This window comes from Eptatretus burgeri, chromosome 12 (genome assembly GCF_056783735.1).
Source record: "Eptatretus burgeri isolate ZD-2024b chromosome 12, Ebu_testis_v1, whole genome shotgun sequence".
Lineage (NCBI taxonomy): Eukaryota > Metazoa > Chordata > Myxini > Myxiniformes > Myxinidae > Eptatretus > Eptatretus burgeri.
The window spans coordinates 97,397,455-97,419,446 of record NC_140972.1 but is presented as its reverse complement, the minus strand read 5'-3'; the positions used below and the strand labels follow the sequence as shown (position 1 = coordinate 97,419,446).

Sequence of the window (21,992 nt, the reverse complement as noted above, 5' to 3'; positions counted from 1 at the left end):
GCTCGAGTCAAGAAGGGGTGGAGTCCAGAGTGTGAGGACGGAGTAGTAGGCGGGACTAGGTAGGCAGGTGGGTTCGATGTCGTGTGGGCGGAGACGGAGTCCGGGCAGCAGGAGGCGGGTCGTGGCGGTGTCGACGAGGTGAGGCGAGAGAGGCAGAGAAACTCAAAAAGCAAGATAGAGACGGAGGGACTTCTCCAACCTTTATAGGATTTGCAGCTCTAGGGGAGGGGCCACCTCAAATCGTAACGTCATCACCTGAATCGGGCACTCCGATTGGCCCCGACCCCTCAAGTGGCCTGCCAGCTTGGGCCAGAAACCGCCTCACTTCGTTTCCAGCAAGGCCATCCCAAACAGCGAACATATTTCGCTCCGACCCCACGACATGACACGAATCGCCCACACCGAAATTGGCACGCGAATCATCCTGCAAAAACCTCTGGGCTGTGCCCGGGCGACCGGTCGAGGGTCCTGCATACCCGCTCAGGCGTTCAACCAGCGTCAATCAACGCGCTCGCTCCGCGCGTGCCAATGTGGCCCGCACTGTACATTAGTCGGCTTGATCGCAGCTTCGCTGGCCATAGAGACGAGAAGACGTTCACCATCCGTGGAGAATCCGCTGCTGCCAGCGAGGGCCGAAGGTACATTGCCATGGACAAATCCATGCACGTTTCGCGAGCGGCGTACATGTCTGCTTTCGAGCACATTCCATACAGTGCGTGCGGTTCCGCCATTACGCACTTGGCCAGCGCTCGCGTTCACACGGCTCCGCTAGTGTGTGCGCGGGGCGAACACCAATATGTGTCGGATATTGAGGTTAAAAAGGAACAAGCCGCTTCCACTCCGCACACTCGTATCCCGCCAAACATGGCATGGAGTCATCTTTATCGGCCTCCGTACGCGTTTCGTGCAGTGTGGGCGTCGTGCTGGCTGTGTTTCCTGGGTTGTGAAAAACACCATTCATGCAGCCTCTTAAGAGATATTTATTCGCATGTCTTTTTAATGCAACCGGCAATCCTCCCCAGACCATCAGAAGCTCGAGTCGACAACCCCGCACTGCCAAGCACAAATGACTCACCGCACACGCCGGGTTTAGGGCTCGCCCAGGGACGAGGATCTCTGTGCTGCAATTTCCTCACCACGGTTCCGCACGTGCTGATTTACCTCAAGGCATAATCAGACGAAAACAAGAGTGGGGATGAAATGAAGGAGAAAATGATTTAAGCAACCCAAGCTATTAGATCGTCGCAATGCACTCCCTTGTTGTCCCGCTAAAAAAAAGGAAAGGGACTATCTACGTACACGTATAATAATGGAATAACTGTCTTGGGACACCTATCTCTTGTATGCATGTGGTTCCGAGAACCGCAACTATATATATATATATATATATATATATATATATATATATATATATATATATATATATATATATATATATATATATATATATATATATAGTTGCGGTTCTATACATATATATATATATATATATATATATATATATATATATATATATATATATATATATATATATATACATATACATACATACATACATACATACATACATACATACATACATACATACATACATACATACATACACACTCGGTGAACAAAACATTCCTCCGAATATCGAGTTGCATCCCCTTTTGCCCTCAGAACAGCTTCAATTTGTCAGGGTATTGACTCCACAAGGTGTCAAAAGCGTTCCTCAGGTATGTTGGCCCATGTTGACTCCAATGCTTCCCACAGTTAAGTTGGCTGGTAGTGGATCTCTACTCCGAATAGCTCGTTCCATCTCATCCCACAGATGCTTAATTGGGTTGAGATCTGGTGACTGGTCAGGTCACTGCAGTAAGCTGAATTCACCGTCATGTTCATGGAACCATTCCTGGACAAACCTAGCCTTGTGGCATCGGGCATTATCCTGCTGAAGAAATCCATTCACAGATGGATACACTGCTGCCATGAAGGGATGCACCTGATTGGCAATGATGTTCAGATATCATGTGGCATTGAAATGTTGCACCACTTTTATCAAGGGACCCAATGTGTGCCATGAAAATACACCCCACACCATCGCACCACCACCACTGGCCTGCAATGTTGACACATGGCATGATGGATATATGTACTCTTGTGGTTTTCTCCGTACCTTCGTCTTTCCATCGGTGTGAAACGGCAGGAACTGGGATTCATCAGACCAGGCAATGCATTTCCAATCTTCTAGTGTCCAGTGTCTTCGTTCCTTAGCCAATGACAACTGCAGGTTGTTGTTTTTTGCTGAAAGAAGTGGAACTGTATGGTCATTGGCTGCCATACCCCATTCGTGGCAAGGTACGACGAGTTGTGCATTGTTGTGGTGCATTGCAGACAGGTCTGTGGTCTCTGTCTTCTTCAGTCTCCTTTATGGTCTTCCTTTTCGTGAAACTACCTAAATCACTGCTCACCTCCACTCATTTGTTCCTCTGTTTTTTTCCTCACCGTGAAACCAATTTCCACATCCTCTTCATTCTCATTCTTCTCTTCAGGTCTTCAAGACATCTGTTCACCACCATCTCAGATCATCCTCAATCCGTCACCATAACCTTTTCTACCCTCATTAACCACCAGCGTTCGAACCGCTGATCTTCCAGACTCAGAGCAGATGCTCCAACCATTACACCACTGAGGCTGGTGTTCGGGAGAATTGGCTTGAGTTGCATTATGGGCGAATTGATCAAATGGCGACCCTTCGGGGTAATCGACTCGAGTGGCATTGTGGGGGAATTGACTCGAGTTGCATTCCTAAAGTGAAAATATCGTAATGTTCAGATCGAGCAAATTATTCGGAATTTTTGAGAAGCACGCATGTTTCACCTCACCTTGTTCAGTTAAAGGATGTTGTGTATCATGAATATTTTTTGCATGATAGTTAAGGAATTTTGGAATCCTTGTTCAAATCTGAAGTTGTTCTTGTACAGAGGTCTAGGAATGCCGCTTTTGCTCCCTCTCCCCGAAGACAAATGTGCTGTATTGTACATGTCCCTGTATTCCACAGGTTCCTGTTGCTCACTGTTTCATATCTTTTGGGGTTTACAAGAAGAAGTTTTGCCAGGTTTGCAGGAAGCTTTTGGAAGAGAGTTTTGCATGCCGATGTGAAGGTAGGCCACACGATGAGTTACTATTTTTGCTGATTTGAGCCTCTTGTCACCAAAAGAAGAACCCGTCCTTCATTTACCCAACATTCCCGGTGAATTTATTTGTCATTTGTTTCTGGCAGTTTGTGAGATGCACCTGCATGTCGAGTGCCTCAGGTTTGCCTCCAGTGACTGCCGGAAATGTCACCATGAGCATCACACTGAGCAGGTCAGTCTACACAATAATCCGATATTCTTTATCTCCAAAAAGTTTGACATCCCAGTTGCTGAAACGTCATGGAAGCACAAGTCAGAAAAAAAAAACGATTCACAAGGACGCTCACATTCAAGCTGCGTCTGGTCGAACCATTCCATCGAGTGTGAACATTGAAAATATGGTGTTGTGTTATGTTTATGCGGTAGTGGTTTCCAGTTAGAATTTGTTGCCTTCGCACCGTTTGTGTTTGTGTAGTTTGTAGAATTTTGAACATGTGTTTGGGACAACCCTCTGGTGGCATACAACCTGTGCGAGAGACGGGCCTTGTCCATTTTCGACAAGAGGAGAGGTTAAGGATGTCATGTTCAACCGAGCTGGATCCGGGCAAGAGGGACCTGCTCTGGGCATCCCCCAACATCCATGCCGCAGCACACCTCCCCACCTCCCCACCTCCTCTCACACACTCTGGGGAAAGCGCCGGCCCTCTGGCGTCTCACCAATGAGGGACGGTCCCTGCCGCATGGCCACTCCTGAGTGGTTGCGAACAAGGCGGTGCGCCTTTTGCCCGTGTTGCTTGGTTGCCACGGTGCTGATTGGTTCGAGATTGGTGGCGTCAATTAGCTAGGACCGTCTCTGTGTGTGAGAATGGCACACAGTCGGCTAGTATTGCCTTGAAGGCACCGACAGAAATGCTTTGAGGGTGAAATGGGGGGGGGGATGGTGTGAGTCTTTAAAAGTGGAGGGCTCTGTATTTGATCGTGCTCTTGAGCTCCTGGCTGAGCTTGCTCATTGGTGTTTGAAGTTTATACAAGGAAATCAGACACAGGTGGGGGCCATTCAGCCCATCATGCCTGCACCACATCAAGGTCACACCAATTTATCAACACAAGATCCAAGGAAGAAAATACAAAATTATTTATTTATTAATAAGGTGATTTTATTATATTTTATTTTATTTTATTTTTTTGAAGTTTTTGTATTGTTATTATTATTTTTCCTCAGGGGAGAGAGCATGGGCTTGGTTAAATAACACACATCATTAACCACACAACACCTCTCGACGAGACCCCCACCAACAGAACTCCCTGCACTTGCACACAATTGCCAATCAATCCTCAAACTACCTCACAGTCCTGCCACCATCCCCATACTCCTCTATCTCCATAACTTCCCGGTACCTATCTAATTACCTTCGCATTCTGCGAAAGGTTATGTTTTGGTCGGCGTGTATTTATTTATTTACTTATTTATTTATTTGTAATCTTGTGATTCGTATAACTCAAAAAGTAGTAAACCGAATTGCATGAAATTTGGTGGGATGATTGGTTATTAGCCAGGAAGCATTCGATTAGATTTTGGGATCGTTCGGGTCAAAGGTCAAGGTCAAGGTCACGAAAAGGTTAAAATCGTCTTTTTACGATAACACGGTCAATTTTTATTCAATTTGCATGCAACTAACGCCAAAATGTTCAGAATTCAACGCCTCATCTTGTGATATGCAATATGACACAATGACGCCCATACTCTTGTTACCGGTTAGGGGTCAAATGTCAGGGGGGTCACGACCTTGAAAAATATGCGGTTTTTGTCATAACGCGGTCAATTCTTGTCCACTTTACATGAACCCAGCACCAAAATGTTCAGAATTTAATGCCCAATCTTGTGACACAATGACGTCATAACACATGTCACCGGTTGGGGTAAAATGTCGGGGGGGGGGTCACGCCCTTGAAAAATATGCGGTTTTCGGCATAACTCAGTCAATTCTTATTCGATTTGCATGAAACCAGCATCAAACGAGATTACCTTCTCTTGTTGAAACGTTGTATTCACCGAGCTTGCGAGTGAAGACGCGCCAAAACGACGTGAGTTGATTGTTGTTTAGTCCGTAGCCCCCGAAAGTCGGGGGGGGGGGTCATGACATTATAGATATGTGGTTTGTGTCATAAGACCATTCATATGAAACCAGTTCCCCACACTCGTACCAAGAACAAAAAAAGTAGTGGCGGCGAAGGTATGCGCTCTATGAGTGCCCGTTCTAGTTCTAATTTAAATTTACCGACTTTCTGCTGCCACTACCTTTCCAGGGAGGCCATTCCATGCATTATGCCTGTACTGGTATTGGCTTAATATGCAGGGTGGTAGGTTTGGTATCCTAGAGTCCTGAGTTAAAATCCCGCTTGGCTGTTGAATTAATACCAGGTGGGGTTAACTCTGCCTGTATTCCTTCCGAGGTCGGCAAAATGAGTGCCAGCTTGCTGGTATCCTGTGGCGGAGTGGTGACCCGTCCAGGATTGTGCCGAATATCCAAGGAGACTGCTAACGCAGCACCAATGCTCTGCATAGAGTATCTCACTACAATTCACCATCCGTTTGTCCGTCTGTTCCCAGGTACCGCAAAAACGGCTCAACCGATCACAACCATTTTTTGGGTGTGTAATCCTGGGAGCCCTTGTAGTAAAATAGGCATAAATATAATAGCATGATCCCCTTGACGGCTCCCGTAGGGAGCGGGTGCTTCTCGTAGTCCCAATGGATGGATGGATTCCATGCATCAACTACTCTGAGTAAAAGTCCCCTGCCTTGCTCCCGTCTTAACTCTTCTCTTCTTTACTCTCAAGCTATGGCCCCTGGTTCTGTCACTGTCTACTCTGTTGAATAATTCATCTTCACTTATTCTATGTATACCTTTAATTATCTTAAACATCTCTATCATATCTCCTCATAACCACCTACTTTCTGCATAACCACCTCCCTCCTTTCTAGCCCTGTCTCCTTAAGCCGCTCCTCATAGCTAAGTCTACCTTGGCCCGGAATCAATCTAGTAGCCCCATGCTGAACCCTCTCTTTGGCATCTACGTCATTCCTGAGTTGTGGTGACCAAAACTGCACACAATATTGTAACACCACCTCTTTTGCTTTATAATTGATCCCCCTCCGAATACAACCGAAAACCCTATTTGCTTTACCTATAGCTGCCTGGCACTGTGCTTACCTCCCGTATCTATTACCACCCCCAGATCTTCTCCTGTGTAAAACGCTCCAAAATTACCCCTTGCATCTTGTAATCTATTTTCATTGTTCTTTCCCATCCCCAACACCTTACACTTGCTCAGGTTAAATTACGTCTGCCAATCTTTTGCCCAATCTATACAAGTATCAATACTTTCCTGTATCTGATCACCACCCCCTCTGCTATCCAGCTCACCTCCAAGCTTTGTGTCATCTGTAAATTTGGAAAGCTTACTCTTCACCGCACTTTCCAAATCATCGATGTAAATAATGAATAGTAATGGTCTGAGTACTGATCCCTGAGGTACCCCTCTACTTACGTCCTCCCAGTAAGACATCCTCCCAATCACAGCCACTCTTTGCTTCCTTCCACTAAGCCAGTTTGTAATTCAATTATCTACCTGACCAGCCACTCCACAAGCTCTCACCTTAGCCCACAACCTTCGATGTGGTACCTTATAAAATGCCTCTTAAAGTCTAGATATACTATGCCCACTGCCTTTCCCTCATCCACCCAATCAGAAACTGCTTCATAGAACTCTAAAAGATTTGTTAAACAGGAACTACCTTTGGGAAACCCATGCTGACGACCTTTAATTAGTTTCTATTTATTTAAATGGTTCCTCATACCGGGCGTAGTGGCGTGAGTCTGTAATCCGGCTACTCAGAGGCTTGGGTTGGAGGATTGCTTGAGGACGGGAGCTCTGCGCTGGGCCGCACTATGAGAGGGTGTAGAGCAGCCCGGAATCATGGCGAAACCCAATCCTTATCCCTGTGTCGTAAGAGGCGACCAGGGTTGCGTCAGGAAGGGCATCCGGCGTAAAACCTGTGCCAAATCAGTATGCGGATCATAACGGATGATCCGCTGTGGCGACCCCTAACGGGAGCAGCCGAAAGAAGAACAACAACATTTAAATGGTTCCTCATCTGGTCCTTAATTAATTTCTCCAACACCTTCCCCACAACTGAAGTCAAGCTCGCAGGTCTATAGTTTCCCAATTCTTCTCTGGATCCTTTCTTAAATAATGGTGTTACATTTACTACTTTCCAATCCTCCGGTACCTGTCCTGACTCCAGGGAACTATTGAAAATATCCGTTAACATCTCACTTACCTGCTCAGCCACCTCCCTCAATATTCTCGGGTGCATATTATCTGGATCCGGAGCCTTGTCTCCTCTTAGATTACCTAGCTGTTCCTTTACTTCCTCCACTCCAACCTGGATCTTCTGTAAAAGCCCTTCCTCACCTCCTCAATAGATACTGTCAGCTATTGGCAATTCTCCTGACTGTTCTTGTGTAGAAGGTGAAAAATACCTGTTTAATAAGCCTGCCATCTCACTTTCATCACGAACCACTCTCCCGGTGTGATTCCTCAATGGGCCCACACTGGTCCGAACCTGTTCTTTTCCCCTGATATACTTAAAGAAAGCCTTGTTATTATGTTTAATATTCTTAGCCACGTCCTTCTCATACTCTCTTTTGGTTTTCCGAGTTATGTTCTTCACTTGCCTCTGTTTACTCCGATAGTGATATAAATCAAACTCCAGTCCTGTTATTTTAAATCTCATAAATATCTTCTGCTTCTCCTTAATAGCGTTCCTAATCTCACCGCTCAACCAACCTAGTCTTTTTCTACTTTTAGTTTTACACCTCATTGGAATGTACTTATCTCTGCACTCTACACATTTACTCCTTGAAGATTTCCCATTTCTCTGATGATTGTCATGTTGTTGGAGTCTCCCAATCTCCATCACCCACCCAACTCTCTCCTCATACCCTCAAGGTTTTCTTTCCTGAAAGCTAATAACCTTCCTCTACCTTTCTTAACAGAGTCTTTGCACATACAATGTTATGGTCACTTTCTCCAAAATGCTCCCCCAACCTCCACCAATTGGGATCGTTACTTAAAAGGAGGTCTCACATTGCACTCCCCCTGGTGCAATTATCTACAAACTGGGTTAAAAAGCAATCCTGGAACAAATGTAGGAAATCCTCATCCGCTCTGCTCTTTCCCTGTTCCTGGACCCAATCTGTCCCTGGCAAGTTAAAATCCTCCATAATGAATACTCTTCCCTTACCACGTGCCCTTTTGAATTCTTCATGTACTCCTCCTTCCTCTTCTTCCTTCACACCCAGAGCCTTATAAAATCATCCTACCAGTATCTTATTGTTTTTACAATCTCTAATCTTTTCCCATACAGAATCCTCAACATTTATTTCTTCCTTAATGTCACCCCTTTCTCTTGATGCAATGCTGTCCTTTACCCAGGTTGCTACTACTCCTCCTCTTCTCTCCTTCCGATCACACCAATACACCTTGTAGCCTTCTAATCCTGTCCTCCAGTTACTCTCCTCCTTAAACCATGTCTCACTTACTGCAACTATATCGTACTCCTCGCTATCGACTTTGGCTTCAACCTCTTCCATCTTATTATTTAAACTTCTGACATTGGTATAGAATTTATTTAACTTTTCCCTTCCTGAAATTCTATTTTCCTGCCTGGCCTTACTTATCACAATTGCATCATCAGTTCCTTCCTTAATACCTTCTTCACCTTCCGCTGACCTAAAAAAAAGCCTGAATTCCTTCCTCAATTCCCACTGCAAACCTTTCTGCCCCCTTTCTAGTTAACATAAGGCCATCATTCTGGAAACACTACCATTGTCCCTGAAATGATTCCCACTGCTTCTTAAATGTAAAACCTTCCTCCCTGCACCATTCTTCCAGCCATTGGTTGACATCAAAAGCTTGCATCAGAAAACATCATAACTATGTGTTGGAAATGCAATCCGAAAACACAAAACAAGGTGGATACATTGGGTCCTGGGAGGGCCTCGTTCTGCCCTTTGATATACGCTGAAGTAGATTACAACCAACAACCTACTGTTGTTTCAAACTGGAAGATGATTATAAATACACCTGTTCCTCGTTCGCCTAATATTCTGTACTTTACCTACGTGTGAGTGTCGTGGTAGTGGGTGAGGAGGAAAAGGATCTTTGGCATATTTTATTGCTCCATGAAAAGGTCACGTGCACTCAGTGATGATGACATTACAATTAAAAATCTTATTCTTTGTTCCTTTCACATTTCTTTCTATTTTATTTTATTTTTTCATAATTTTCTTTGTTCATTCTAATTCTTGCTTTTTCTTCTTTCATCTCTTACTCTCTATTCCTCTCTTTCATTGTCCATTTCTCCAAGGAGAAATGAATTCTTGGAGAATTTTTTTCTGTGAGGTTCACTTGGCTGTGCTTGGATGGGTTTGAGGATAATGGAGTAGCGGCTGAAACCCGAGTCCTATCCAGATTCCTCCTGATGACTCAATGTTTGCTCTTTACCTCTTCGGGTTCCTTCTTGGTCTTCTCTTTCATTATGTATTTGTAGCATGAAATAAATTGTAAGTAATAAGAATTAAAATGTTTGCCTTGATAGTTTTTTATTTGACAGTTATTGTGTAATAATAAAGCCAATCCTGAATAATAAATTCTCCTAATGGTCACGTGGTCTGTGTAGGTGTTGGCCGTTCACCACTGGCAGGAGGGAAACCTGCCGACCGGGTCGCGCTGTGAATCGTGCCGTAAGGCGTGTGCTTCACACGAGGTTTTGTGCAGCCAACGGTGTCTGTGGTGTCACGTGACTGTAAGTGCACTACTTACATCCATAATCAGCTTGTTGATTACGTTGCCGTTGCCTTAATCATTCCTGTAGCGTTCACTCTCTCCAATTGCTCTAACATGCATGATGCACTCACTCGATTAATTAGTCTTCTCCTCAGACATTTTAAAATGAAGTAGAAGCTTGTCCATGTTGTTTCTGGAATATTTATTCGTTATCTTCACATCTAATACTCATTCTGCCTATTACCTTCTCTTTACTGTTGTAGTCTGTGTGCCCAGTCTCATTCTTTGCTCCTATCCTTGAAGGTGGTGGCTCAACTGTCTCTTCTCATGTTGACCCTTGTTACTATTTCTGATTTTATATTATAAACGATTCTCCTCTGTGCAACCCAGGTCCACATACTTTCCCAGGTGGACACGGGTCGTGCAGTCGCAAATTGTTGGATTCTCTCTCCACTTCCCTTTTCCATTCCACCCTGTTTTTACTTCACCTTCCCGACTTGTTTTAGGCACATTCGAGCTGCTGTGCTTCCATCTCCGATTGTTGCTCCTTTGGACGTCTTGAGGGTATCATGCTGCCACCGTTCTGTGTCACCTTGCACAGACCCTTCACTCTGCAGGATGTCCTGTTTGATCCTGGTTGGTTCCCTTAACCGTATAGCTGCGACATCTTTTAGAACTTTTCTTCCATTGACTACATTGCCAAAGTTCAAAAGCAGATGCTAAAGAATATGCTGTTGCTATGTCCTGGAGCTATGCACGTGCTGGGCCTTGGTGGAAGTCCCAGGCATAATCCCCAGGGATAATCTCTTGGTGAAAGTCCCAGGGATAATCAGGAAGAAATGCAATTCAGTTCATTCATGTGGGTAGTGGGGAGAGTGGCGGAAGGAGTGGGGGGGGGGGGGCGTGAAGGTTTGTGCATGACTGTTTGCTTTGCTTTGACCAGATATGAGTACGGACGGACAATTCCGCCATCTTGTTTCGAAACGGAATCTGAGGATTTTCCTGCCAGATCAGTGGTGCAATGCCATGGAACTTTAAAACAAATATATCCCGAATGAATACAAGTAGATGACCCTTGGATTTGATGGGAAAATAGGCAAATATAAATGGAAATACAATTTCGCTGCCTAGGTTATACCATATGAAGCAAAAGTCGTGGTCGTCGTCGTCTAATAATAATATGATAATGACAGGAACCAAAATTGTAACTTGATTTTACATTTTGAGTTAAACTTTCACTGCCGAAGAATCAATTGCCTTGAAAGAATAATATTTTGATTGATTCCCGCTTATGCCAATTTGTGCATGCCCTCGCGTGTGTGCCAGCTCGTGCCATTCGTGCATGCCCGTTTGTGCATGCCCACTCGTGCCCGCTCCTGCATGCCTGCTTGTGCCCATTCATGCATGCCTGCTCATGCACATGTCGATGCTCATAGACGTTCGTGTGTACTGTCATTTGTTTGTACTATGTTTGAGTCTGTGCTGCTCTTATCCTACAGAAGGAACCAGAGACCAGAGTGAGGTTGCTGCGTGTGACGCACCATCATCCATTTCAGAATCCGGTACGTCACCAACCATTCATGAACCTGTTATCGTTTCGGTGCGAGATCCCACGGTGCTTGCTCAGCAGGCGTTGTAAGGATATCGATGACAATCAAACTGAGGCACAACTTGTTGGGTCCTCGATGGTTGTGTCGCATCCTCGACCCCACTTGCACTGAATATCTCATCTGCACTACATAGCACCTCGTGCCAAACGTTAAGGAAACGAAGGAAAACCCATTTCCCCTTCATAACCCTCACTGTCGGAGCACCCGAGTGTGATTGCATACCAATTAAATCAAAAGGGTGGCCTGACAGTTGTTTTTAAAGCACAGGTAAGCCTACTGGAGATGAAAGAAAGACGCATTAAGAACCCTTGGGAAATGTCTCGGAAGTTGACCTTGGAAATATTTGTAGATGAGATTTTTTTTTTTAATTGACTAAAAGTCCATCAGAGTATGTTTACTGCCATGGTAGATGTGGTGTGGTTAATGTTTTACAATGTTAGTCCCTCGTCGGCGCGAAAGAATGCAGTAAACATACTGGTATCTCGTTTTAGTTGATAAAATCAATTGTTTATCTTGTCTGATAACACAGAATTGCCACTGACCTTTACAGAAACCTGTACAGAATGGGAATGTGCATCATCATCATGTTTGCAGGATGTCAACACTTTGCTAAAAACGAGTGCTGATGCACATGCATGCTCTGTACTCGTGATCATCGCCAGTTTCGAAAGAAGGGTGCTACAGATGGGAAACAATGCCCTTTTGGCTACAAACTTGCATATCTTTAAAGGAGGAATCCATGGAGAGGAAGTGACTATTACCATTGACCAGTTTAGCGCAAATGCTCTATTTGGCTTCATCTCGCTGTCCTCGTGATTTTGAGTGGTTTTTAGATTATTTCCTGTTCGTGCTCGAGAAATAAACTTGAAGTTCTTTTATGGAGTGGGGTCAGACCTCAAGTGAAGCATCGGGAGAGTGATAATGGAGTTCTAACTTGATGAAGGACAAACAGGAAGTGTGTGTAGTGAAAGGGGGGGTGGGCGCAGTGGATGCTGCTGCCCTCGCAGGGTGACAAAAGGACCTTTGACCTTTTGAGCTGATATCCTGTAATTATCCAGAATATTTTTGTTCAGCAAAATGAAAAGGAAATGGACTATTTTTTTTCTTCCTGCTGATGCTTTTCTTTAATTTATTAGTTTATATACATTTGATATTTCATTTTAGGATTTTGATAGTTTTTGCATTTTGTTGGTGCATTGTGACCCTTATGGCTGTATCTTGTCCCCAATGCGTTGAAACCTTTATAGGAATCACGCCCAACCCCGCCCTACCCCTCTCCCAAAGCTAAAACCCAAACCTCATGGTCTCCACACCCATGGCATTTTATCATGGGTATTCTGAGCACATTTGCTTCCTGTTCAGCCTCATTGGCCGCCTGCTGAGTGATCAAACGGTGAAAACAGCTTCATCCATTGAATGGCAGGCTGACCAATGTGGTGGTACTCATGTGGGTATATGTTCATCTCGGTGGTCGAGTTTATTCGTTGACAATGGGGAAAAATAGTGACGTGCAGTTGAGGTTGTTCCTCTATTTATTTATTTTACCCGAAGGACACTAAATGTGTTTGTTTGTTTGTTCTTTGTTGCCAATCTACTCCATTGAAATACATTGTAATGACTTGGATGTGTTACTGCATATTTCTGTTCACAACAAAAACACAAACTAGTCCATAAATAATACCAACTAGCCTCAGCTTTACTTCCAGAACACGATTTACAAGCTGGGGAAACAAGACTTGTGGATTGCCCTGTTGTGCTTACGAAGCTAATATATAAATAAGAAAGTTTGTTTGTTTGTTTGTTTGTTTATGCTTTTAGGACCCTACTGGAACCAGTGCAACAAAACTTTGAATGGCCACTCTTTCATCCAGAGGAAGGTCGAGGGCTGTGTTTGGATAAAATATTGACTGCAGATAAAACCAGATAATTCTCCTTCAGGCCTCGATCGGGTTTTGGACTTATACACTGTCTGCGTTTGTTTTCCCCGGTAGAGATCGAGTAATATGTACTGTGTTGTGAAGATCATATGTTGAGGTCATATAATGTATGCAATCTCATAACGCAAACTGTATATTCCCTTGGTGCATTTGTCCCCTACCTCTAATCCTCCCCGTTTCAGTACTATCCGTCTGTTGCTGCTTTTTAGCTTTAATCGACCACATCACGAAGATCGGCATGAGAAAGGTGCCCACCAGAGCACTTCTGGTGGGCATCACTCGTGCCAATTGAGATGGCTCTGCAAAGGACCGTTTGGGGTGCATTGCCCCTCCGGATTTATTTTCACACCACCGTGTTCATGCTCCCCCAGCTGTTATCCTCCATCTGTTGGGCACAAATTACATGAGCTCAAGTACTCATGTTAATTTCTCGATTTTTATTTATTTTATTTTATTTTGTATTCCCACGTCATGAAAACCGACTTTATGCATAGGTGATCTGCCTCTGGGCTACCAAGGTTTTTTTTTTTATAAATAGACCTGTTAGTTTTGACCGAGGTATTTTTTAGTTAGTGCCCATTGTCGTTATAAATAGACCGGCTCTCACAGACCTGTTAGTTTTGTCTTTAAGAAGCCCTCCCATTCTCCACTCATTACCTGTATTAACTGCACCTGTTTGAACTCGTTATCTGCATAAAAGACAGCTGTCCACACTTAATCAATCAGCCGCCAACCTCTCCACAATGGGCAAGACCAGAGAGCTGTCTCAGGACATCAGGGACAAAATTGTAGACTTGCACAAGGCTGGAATGGGCTACAGGACAATAGGCAAGCAGCTTGGTGAGAAGGCAACAACTGTTGGCGCAATTATTAGAAAATGGAAGAAGTTCAAGATAAGTCAATCTCCCTCGGTCTGGGGCTCCATGCAAGATCTCACCTCGTGGAGCCTCAATGATCATGAGAAAGGTGAGGGATCAGCCCAGAACTACACGGCAGGACCTGGTCAATGACCTGAAGAGAGCTGGGACCACAGTATCAAAGAAAACCATAAGTAACACACTATGCCGTCATGGATTAAAATCCTGCAGCACACGCAAGGTCCCTCTGCTCAAGCTAGCGCATGTCCAGGCCCGTCTGAAGTTTGCCAATGACCATCTGGATGATCCAGAGGAGGAATGGGAGAAGGTCATGTGGTCTGATGAGACCAAAATAGAGCTTTTTGGTTTAAACTCCATTCGCCGTGTTTGGAGGAAGAAGAAGGATGAGTACAACCCCAAGAACACCATCCCAACCGTGAAGCATGGAGGTGGAAACATCATTCTTTGGGGATGCTTTTCTGCAAAGGGGACAGAACGACTGCACCGTATTGAGGGGAGGATGGATGGGGCCATGTATCACGAGATCTTGGCCAACAACCTCTTTCCCTCAACAAGACAATTGAAGATGGGGCGTGGCTGGTCTTCCAGCATGACAATGACCAGAAACACACAGCCAGCGCAACTAAGGAGTGGCTCCGTAAGAAGCATCTCAAGGTCCTGGAGTGGCCAAGCCAGTCTCCAGACCTGAACCCAATAGAAAATCTTTGGAGGGAGCTGAAAGTCTGTGTTGCCCAGCGACAGCCCCGAAACCTGAATGATCTGGAGAAGATCTGTATGGAGGAGGTGGCCAAAATCCCTGCTGCAGTCTGTGCAAACCTGGTTAAGAACTACAGGAAACGTCTGATCTCTGTAATTGCAAACAAAGGTTTCTGTGCCAAATATGAAGTTCTGTTTTTCTGATGTATCAAATACTTATTTCATGCAAGAAAATGCAAATTAATTATTTAAAAATCATAAATGTGATTTTCAGGATTTTTTGTTTTAGATTCCGTCTTTCACTGTTGAAGTGAACCTATGATAAAAATTACAGACCTCTACGTGCTTTGGAAGTGGGAAAACCTGCAAAATCGGCAGTGTATCAAATACTTGTTCTCCCCACTCTATATAAAAGATGAAGACTCTTCCAACCAAAATGATATCTCGATCTCCGCTAATTTGAGCAATAAGAGAGAGCAGACCCGGTCTTGGGCAACGTTTCGCTGGCTTCTTATACACAATATATATATATATATATATATATATATATATATATATATATATATATATATATATATATATATGTACTGTATATATATAAAAGATGAAGACTCTTTCAACCAAAATTATATCTAGATCTCCGCTAATTTGAGCAATAAGCGAGAGCAGACCTGGTCTCAGGTGACATTTCATGAGCTTCACAGTCTGCTTCCTCAGGCCAATAGACCCCAAGTCTTAGCACGTCTGGTTTTTATTTTGATACGACGGCTCATTTCCGGTCATGTGCTGAGTTCGAGGTCATATGGAGGATTGCTTTTTTAAAATTGTATTTTATTTTGCAAACCTCAAGGAAAATATATGTCAAATCACATCGACGGGGTGCTCTGCTCTGCTCTTTTTTGAAATTATTTAAAAAAAAATAATTATTTTTTACTTCCACAACAGGGAATCAAAGCAAATCTGGTAAAAAGCGGATGTTTTAAAAAAGGAAAAAGAAGTTATGTTTGTGTGGACTGCGAACGATGTACCACGTGACGTGTGCACAGACCAGCAGGCAAAATAGGGGATTTTCTGCAAGGTTTATTTCACAGGTGATTGAACTTTGCGATACCTCCAGGGTGTTTATGCAGTAAGCTGCAACTCTTTTGTGGATGAAGTCATTTTATTTCATTATCTGCTGTATACATGGAGAAGACTGGCTTTAAAGTTAAAGGGATCCTTGATAGTATGCAGCGACAGCCTGGCCAACCATTCTTTATCAACCATTTAATTGGAATGCTTGCAGGAGTGCTTAAGCCACTTTCCGAGTGCCCATTGTCGATAGCGCAACGTTATTCTGAGCGAATCGTTCACTCTCTGCGGATGCTTTTGCTGTGCTCCGTCACCCTGAGCGAGTGGTTCGAGCTCCGTCACCCTCCATGCTGCGTGAGCGGTTCGTGCTCCGTCAACCTGAGCGAGCGGTTCGTGCTCCGTGCTCCATCACCCTGAGCAAGCGGTTCGTGCTCCGTGCTCCGTCACCCTGAGCGAGCGGTTCGTGCTCCGTTCTCTGTCACCTTGAGCGAGCGGTTCGTGCTCCGTCACCCTGAGCGAGTGGTTCGAGCTCCGTCACCCTGAGTTGAGTGAGTGGTTCATGCTTCGTGCTCCATCACCCTGAGTGAGCAGTTCATGCTCCATTCTCTGTCACCTTGAGCGAGCAGTTCGTGCTCAGTCACCCTGAGCGAGCGGTTCGTGCTCCGTGCTCCGTCACCCTGAGCGAGCGGTTCGTGCTTCGTGCTCCGCCACCCTGAGCGAGCGGTCGTGCTCCGTGCTCCGTCACCCTGAGCGAGCGTTTCGTGCTCCGTGCTCCGTCACCCTGAGCGAGCGGTTTGTGCTTCGTGCTCCGTCACCCTGAGTGAGCGGTTCCTTTTTCCTTTTGGAGAGAGTGAAAGTGAGAGTGAGTGTGAGTGTGGTATTTTTCAGGATTGAAAAACATTCCAAGTGTTTGACCAGTTTGTGATTTTTGTCAATGTCTGAGGAGAGGGAAGAGGCTGCTGCCTGTTTGGCAGAAGGATGAGAGATGTCATGACAGAGGTTGGAGTCATCAGCAAATACAGGATTTTTCAGAGATTTGGAGAGATTGTTCATGAAGATGAGGAATAAGATGGGACTTTGGGGTACTCCAGCCCTGACAGGGAGAGGAGATGAAAGAGTTTAGTTGAGAACCACATGTTGGCTACGAGAGTGGAGGAAATCAGTAATCTATAGGTGGAGTTGGGCTTGGATTCCATAGGCAGACAGTTTTTGTAGAGCAAGGCAGAGGATGCCAGACTGTCTCAAAAGCTCGAGGTATGCCCAGATAGACGACCCTGATCTCATGTCTGATATTAAGGGCCTCCAACTATTGTTGGGAGAGTAGAAGCAGCATGTCCTTGGTAGAGTGACCAGATCTGAATCTGAATTGATGATCTGAGATGAAGCAGTGGGAGAAAAGGAAGGATTTTCTGTGAACTGTGATGTGGATTCCATGACCTTGCTGATGATTGGAAGTAAGCTGATTGGTCTGAAGTTAAGGGAATCCGTTTTTGCACCTTTTTATGTTGTGATGCATCACAATGCTGTGATGTTTTCTGATTTCCAAGAAGGTGGAAGATGACTTGTGGTAAATGACAGCGTGAATAGGGCAGAAAGATGAAGCACAAAGAACAGCAGAGCAGGTGTTTTAGGAAACATGAGCTGATGCCGTCCAGTCCAATTACAGAGTCCTAGTTGAGGGTTGCCAGAAACTTTTCCACCTTTTCAGAATTTCCTTCCAGAAGGAGAATGCATCCTTTTTGTTTGTTTGTTTGTTTGTTTTAAAGCAATTTCCTCACCACAGCATTCAGAGTACCAAGAGCGGGAGGATGGGTAAGATAATTTGAGACAAGGTGGCATGAATCCGTGCATAATGGAAGAATCCCCAGGCTATATTAACATCAGCGGCAGAACTCAAAGTGCGAATGTGGAGGCAGATCACATTTTATAAACCAGGGTCCGCGAATGTCGTATCTGCGAATGTCGGGGTTCCACGGTATATGTAGTTTACATTCAACTTATTGGTTCACGAGCACCAGCCAGAGTGACCACTATATTCGTTATGGGTGTGTGTCTGTCTGTCTGACTGTCTGTCCCGAGCATAGCTCCGTGGGTTTTGATCTGATCCTGATATAATTTGGGTGGGAGGTTTATATCATGATCTAGTTGTGTTTTCCTGAGAATGGGCATGCTGCGCCCATTATGGGTGGAGCCACACTCAAAAAACATGTTTTTTAGGGGGTAGCATATTTCAAGTTACATCTTCTCCGAGGGGGTTTGTCGAATCTGGCAGGGTTTCGGTATTTGGTTATCCAATGGCACCTGCATAGCCCCACAGAGCTCGATTTTTCATTTTCTTCCCAAGGACAAGGTCACAAACTTAGAAAATGTCAAAAAAATCAATAAATCGGGCATCGAGTTCCTTGGGTTTTCAACTGTTTCGAATTAAAGTTGGTATGCAAGTAGTGCTCTTCGAGTACTACAACTTTCATCATTTACGTTTTTCCCGATTCCCGCCAGCTTTCCCGTGGCGTCCCCTCGAAGGTCAAAAAATAAAAAAAAGGCGAACCGTGTACATTGCTCGTGAACCATCGCCATCTCCAGATTTGTAACTTCAGTGTTTATATTGTCCGTGTGTACGTGCCAGTTTATAGTTTGACCTTAACTGCGATCTTGACTTTTACAAGGATTACATGGAAATTATGCGAAGGAGGAGGCCATTCGGCCCATCATGCCTGCACCACACCAATAACAGATTTTAATAAATCCATCAATACGCCTTGCATTCGTGTGCAGCCTTTAGGCTGCTGCACTGGTACTCATTTTGCTGACCTCAGAAGGATGACAGGCCGAGTCAACCCCACCTGTTGTTAATTCAGCAGCCAACAGGGCTTTTACTCAGGACCCAAGGATCCCAAGCCACCACCACACAAACATAATTCTTTGAGTGTTTCTTCATTACCTCCGCCACCGAAGGTGGAAGTTGTTTATGTTGTCACCTTTGTTTGTTTGTTTCTTGCAAAATCGAAGATTTTTCAAGTATATTGGTTCGTTGATTTTGTTATTCTGTCTGTCTGTTTGCCAATCACCTACAGGTCACAATTCTAAACCGATGGCCATAAAACTTTCCCAAGTTGTAGAGGTAGTCTCAAATGAGAAGCCGATTGATTTTGAGGTCAAAGGTCGAAGGTCATCTTCAGCTCATATTTCTAAAATCATCATTTTTCATATGATTGCCTTGGAAATGAAATAGTAATTGCAGAGTGCATTACTGAATTGGGAAACCAACTATTTTTGAGATCAAAAGGTCATAGGTCAACTCAAGGTCAACTTGTGAAATTATCACTTTCAATCTGAAAAATAATTTTCATCTGATTGACCTGAGCCTTGATGAAGATTGTCAGTTTTATTCTTGATGAAATGGACAATTTGATGTATCCATGGAAACCTTTGGAGAGGGGGTGGATTTTATAAGTACCGTGCTCTGCACGACGTGTTTTTCTTGTTTGTCTGCTTGTCTGTGTTTGTGTGCAGGATATCTCCGGCACCTCAAATTTTAAAAGCGATTCTTCACCATTGAGAGATACATTGGGCCAAAAACGATATCAACATGATATTTCAAATATGTATTGGACCCAATATGTTCTCGTGGATCAGGTGTTGCACGGCGTAGGTATGCGCTCGACCGAGTGCCCTCCTAGTTTTCAGCAAGCTTTGCTGTGATTCATTTGTGTATTGGCATATGTTGCGCCCCACTGTATCTCCATGGGGGCAGCGTGCAGGGATACCCTCGCGTCTCTGCTGCGCTATGATTGGAGGCCCCCTCAAATCCTCATTGGGGGGGGGGGGTGGGGTGTGGCGTACATGGGCCTCCCTCGCATTTCCATGGTGGCACCAACAAAATGCTCCTTGAAAACCCTCACACATCTGAATTATGTAATTGCTAAAGTTTATTTGTTTTGTGTGATGTTCTTCAGGTAAACAGACCCTGAAAGTATTTGATGGCGATGATGCAATAAGGTCTGGACAATTCCGCTACATCTCTGTACCAAGGATATGCAAGGAGGGAGAGGTCGTGGTAAGAATTGTTCTTGCAGTATGATTTTGTGACTTCATCACTTGGAAGTTTACCATTGTTTTCATCAATATATTTAATTAGCAAGGGACTAGTTATTCATAGATCTCGCATGTCAATGCCGAATCCCTTGAGTATCATTTATTTTGACACAGTGAATATCCCCCCCCACACCCTCCACCCTCTTCCCGTCACTACACTTTTTACATGTTTTTTTTTTCGAAGTGTAGCCAAAAAGTTGGTGATGAAGAAAAGGAATTACACAGAGACAATATTCACCATCTGTGGGTAATATACGTAAAACATAAATTGCTCAGAGACACAGAAAGTTAACGAAGAAAAAGACGGCACGAATGGATGACGATTCAGCCTTCCACCGTCGATGTCATCTCCTGTACCAGAACATCAATGTTGATGTATGTTAGGAAATGCACGAACAAGTAGAGTGCACAAATATATCGTGTGTGAGTGAAAGTGGAGATTCTGGTGGAAAAAGCACACCGGTGTGAGGTCACAAAGTTGTGGTCAATGTTCAGAACGTTGTACACAATGCTGAAGCGTTTCTGTAAACATGGCCCCATTAGCAGGGGCTCCCTGTTGATGGGGATGTCCAGCTGGGTGAGCCTTTCTTTGCGGTGGTTTTGGGACATGTTGGACAATGATAAGTTATGGAGTTATTGGCTTCTTGATTGGTTACCCTTTTCCTGTCAGCCGGCTGAAACACTTCCTGACCCCATATCCCAATATTCACCTTATAGCGGCCTTTGGCCTCAAAACGGACTTTAAGGACAACTTGTGGAAGCTTAAAACCTTGCCAAGATTCTGAACTACCCAAACTCAAATTTGGGGCCTCTTGCTGCTACGGTTCGGCCATGAAAGAATAACACACAGACACACAAACAAGCACAACCACTTGAAAATATTTATATACATATGTAACTGAAGTAATCACCAGGAACAAATGCCTAACTTAGTGTGTGATTTCACAGGGAAATAATTAACATGATGGGTAACATGGTGTGTGATTCTACAGGGAAATAATTAACATGATGGGTAACATGGTTTGTAATTCCACTGGGAAAGGATTAACCAGATTTTTTCCAACAAATCGTTCTTATCTGGAGTTGAAGTTGTAATGGATCATGAAATTCATTTTACCATCTTGAGGGCACACTTGGTAATCTAGTATTTTGGGAATCAAAGTTTTTGAAGTTCATTGTGTGTTGCTGATTGGCCGACGTGGTTTTGCTCACCATGGTCCATTGTCCCCGGTGTATTGATATCTATGATTGTCGGTGTCTGATTGTTAATGAGGGAAAGCCAGATATCACAAATGGGTAGCCCGTTTTCTTGGGGGACCGTGCGGCCAATCAGCAATGTGCAATGAACAGTCCATCAGTACCCCCATAATAACCATCCAATGGGGGATGTGGAATTCTTATAAACTCTGCATCCTATTCGTTCCAGTTACTTCCGCCTGTCGATGGGCAGAACACGCTGCTTGAAACGTTGAGGCCTACTTTTCTTCTTTTTCTTTTGCTCTGGAGTTATTTTTAAACTATAAAGAATATAAATAGCTTTTTAAGGAGCCAACACATGGTGTAAACCACAAACCTTTTACTTTATGATGCTTTTAGTTGTCAAACTTTATTTGTCATTGTTAGTCGATCATATAGTATGAACTTTCGCATCGATCTTTTAAGCTGTTTCGTTGAAAGAAGATTTTTTAATGATCTGTTTTTTTTAATCTACAATGGCTGCTTGACCACATG

The 21,992-nt window shown here is 44.1% G+C and overlaps 1 protein-coding gene across 3 annotated transcripts in view; it reads left to right on the top strand.

Annotated features, from left to right (window-relative positions):
* Positions 1–21,992, top strand: part of DGKQ (diacylglycerol kinase theta) — a 138,556-nt gene that overhangs the window by 31,575 nt on the left and 84,989 nt on the right. For 2 of the 3 annotated variants that reach the window (XM_085849027.1, XM_085849025.1), the window contains exons 3-8: positions 3,044–3,146; positions 3,266–3,351; positions 9,868–9,993; positions 10,481–10,610; positions 11,474–11,536; positions 20,123–20,223. In XM_085849027.1, the coding sequence (XP_085705153.1) occupies positions 3,044–3,146; positions 3,266–3,351; positions 9,868–9,993; positions 10,481–10,610; positions 11,474–11,536; positions 20,123–20,223 (609 nt within the window). The remainder of the gene's footprint in view (positions 1–3,043; positions 3,147–3,265; positions 3,352–9,867; positions 9,994–10,480; positions 10,611–11,473; positions 11,537–20,122; positions 20,224–21,992) is intronic. The other variant, XM_085849026.1, reaches the window with a different exon arrangement.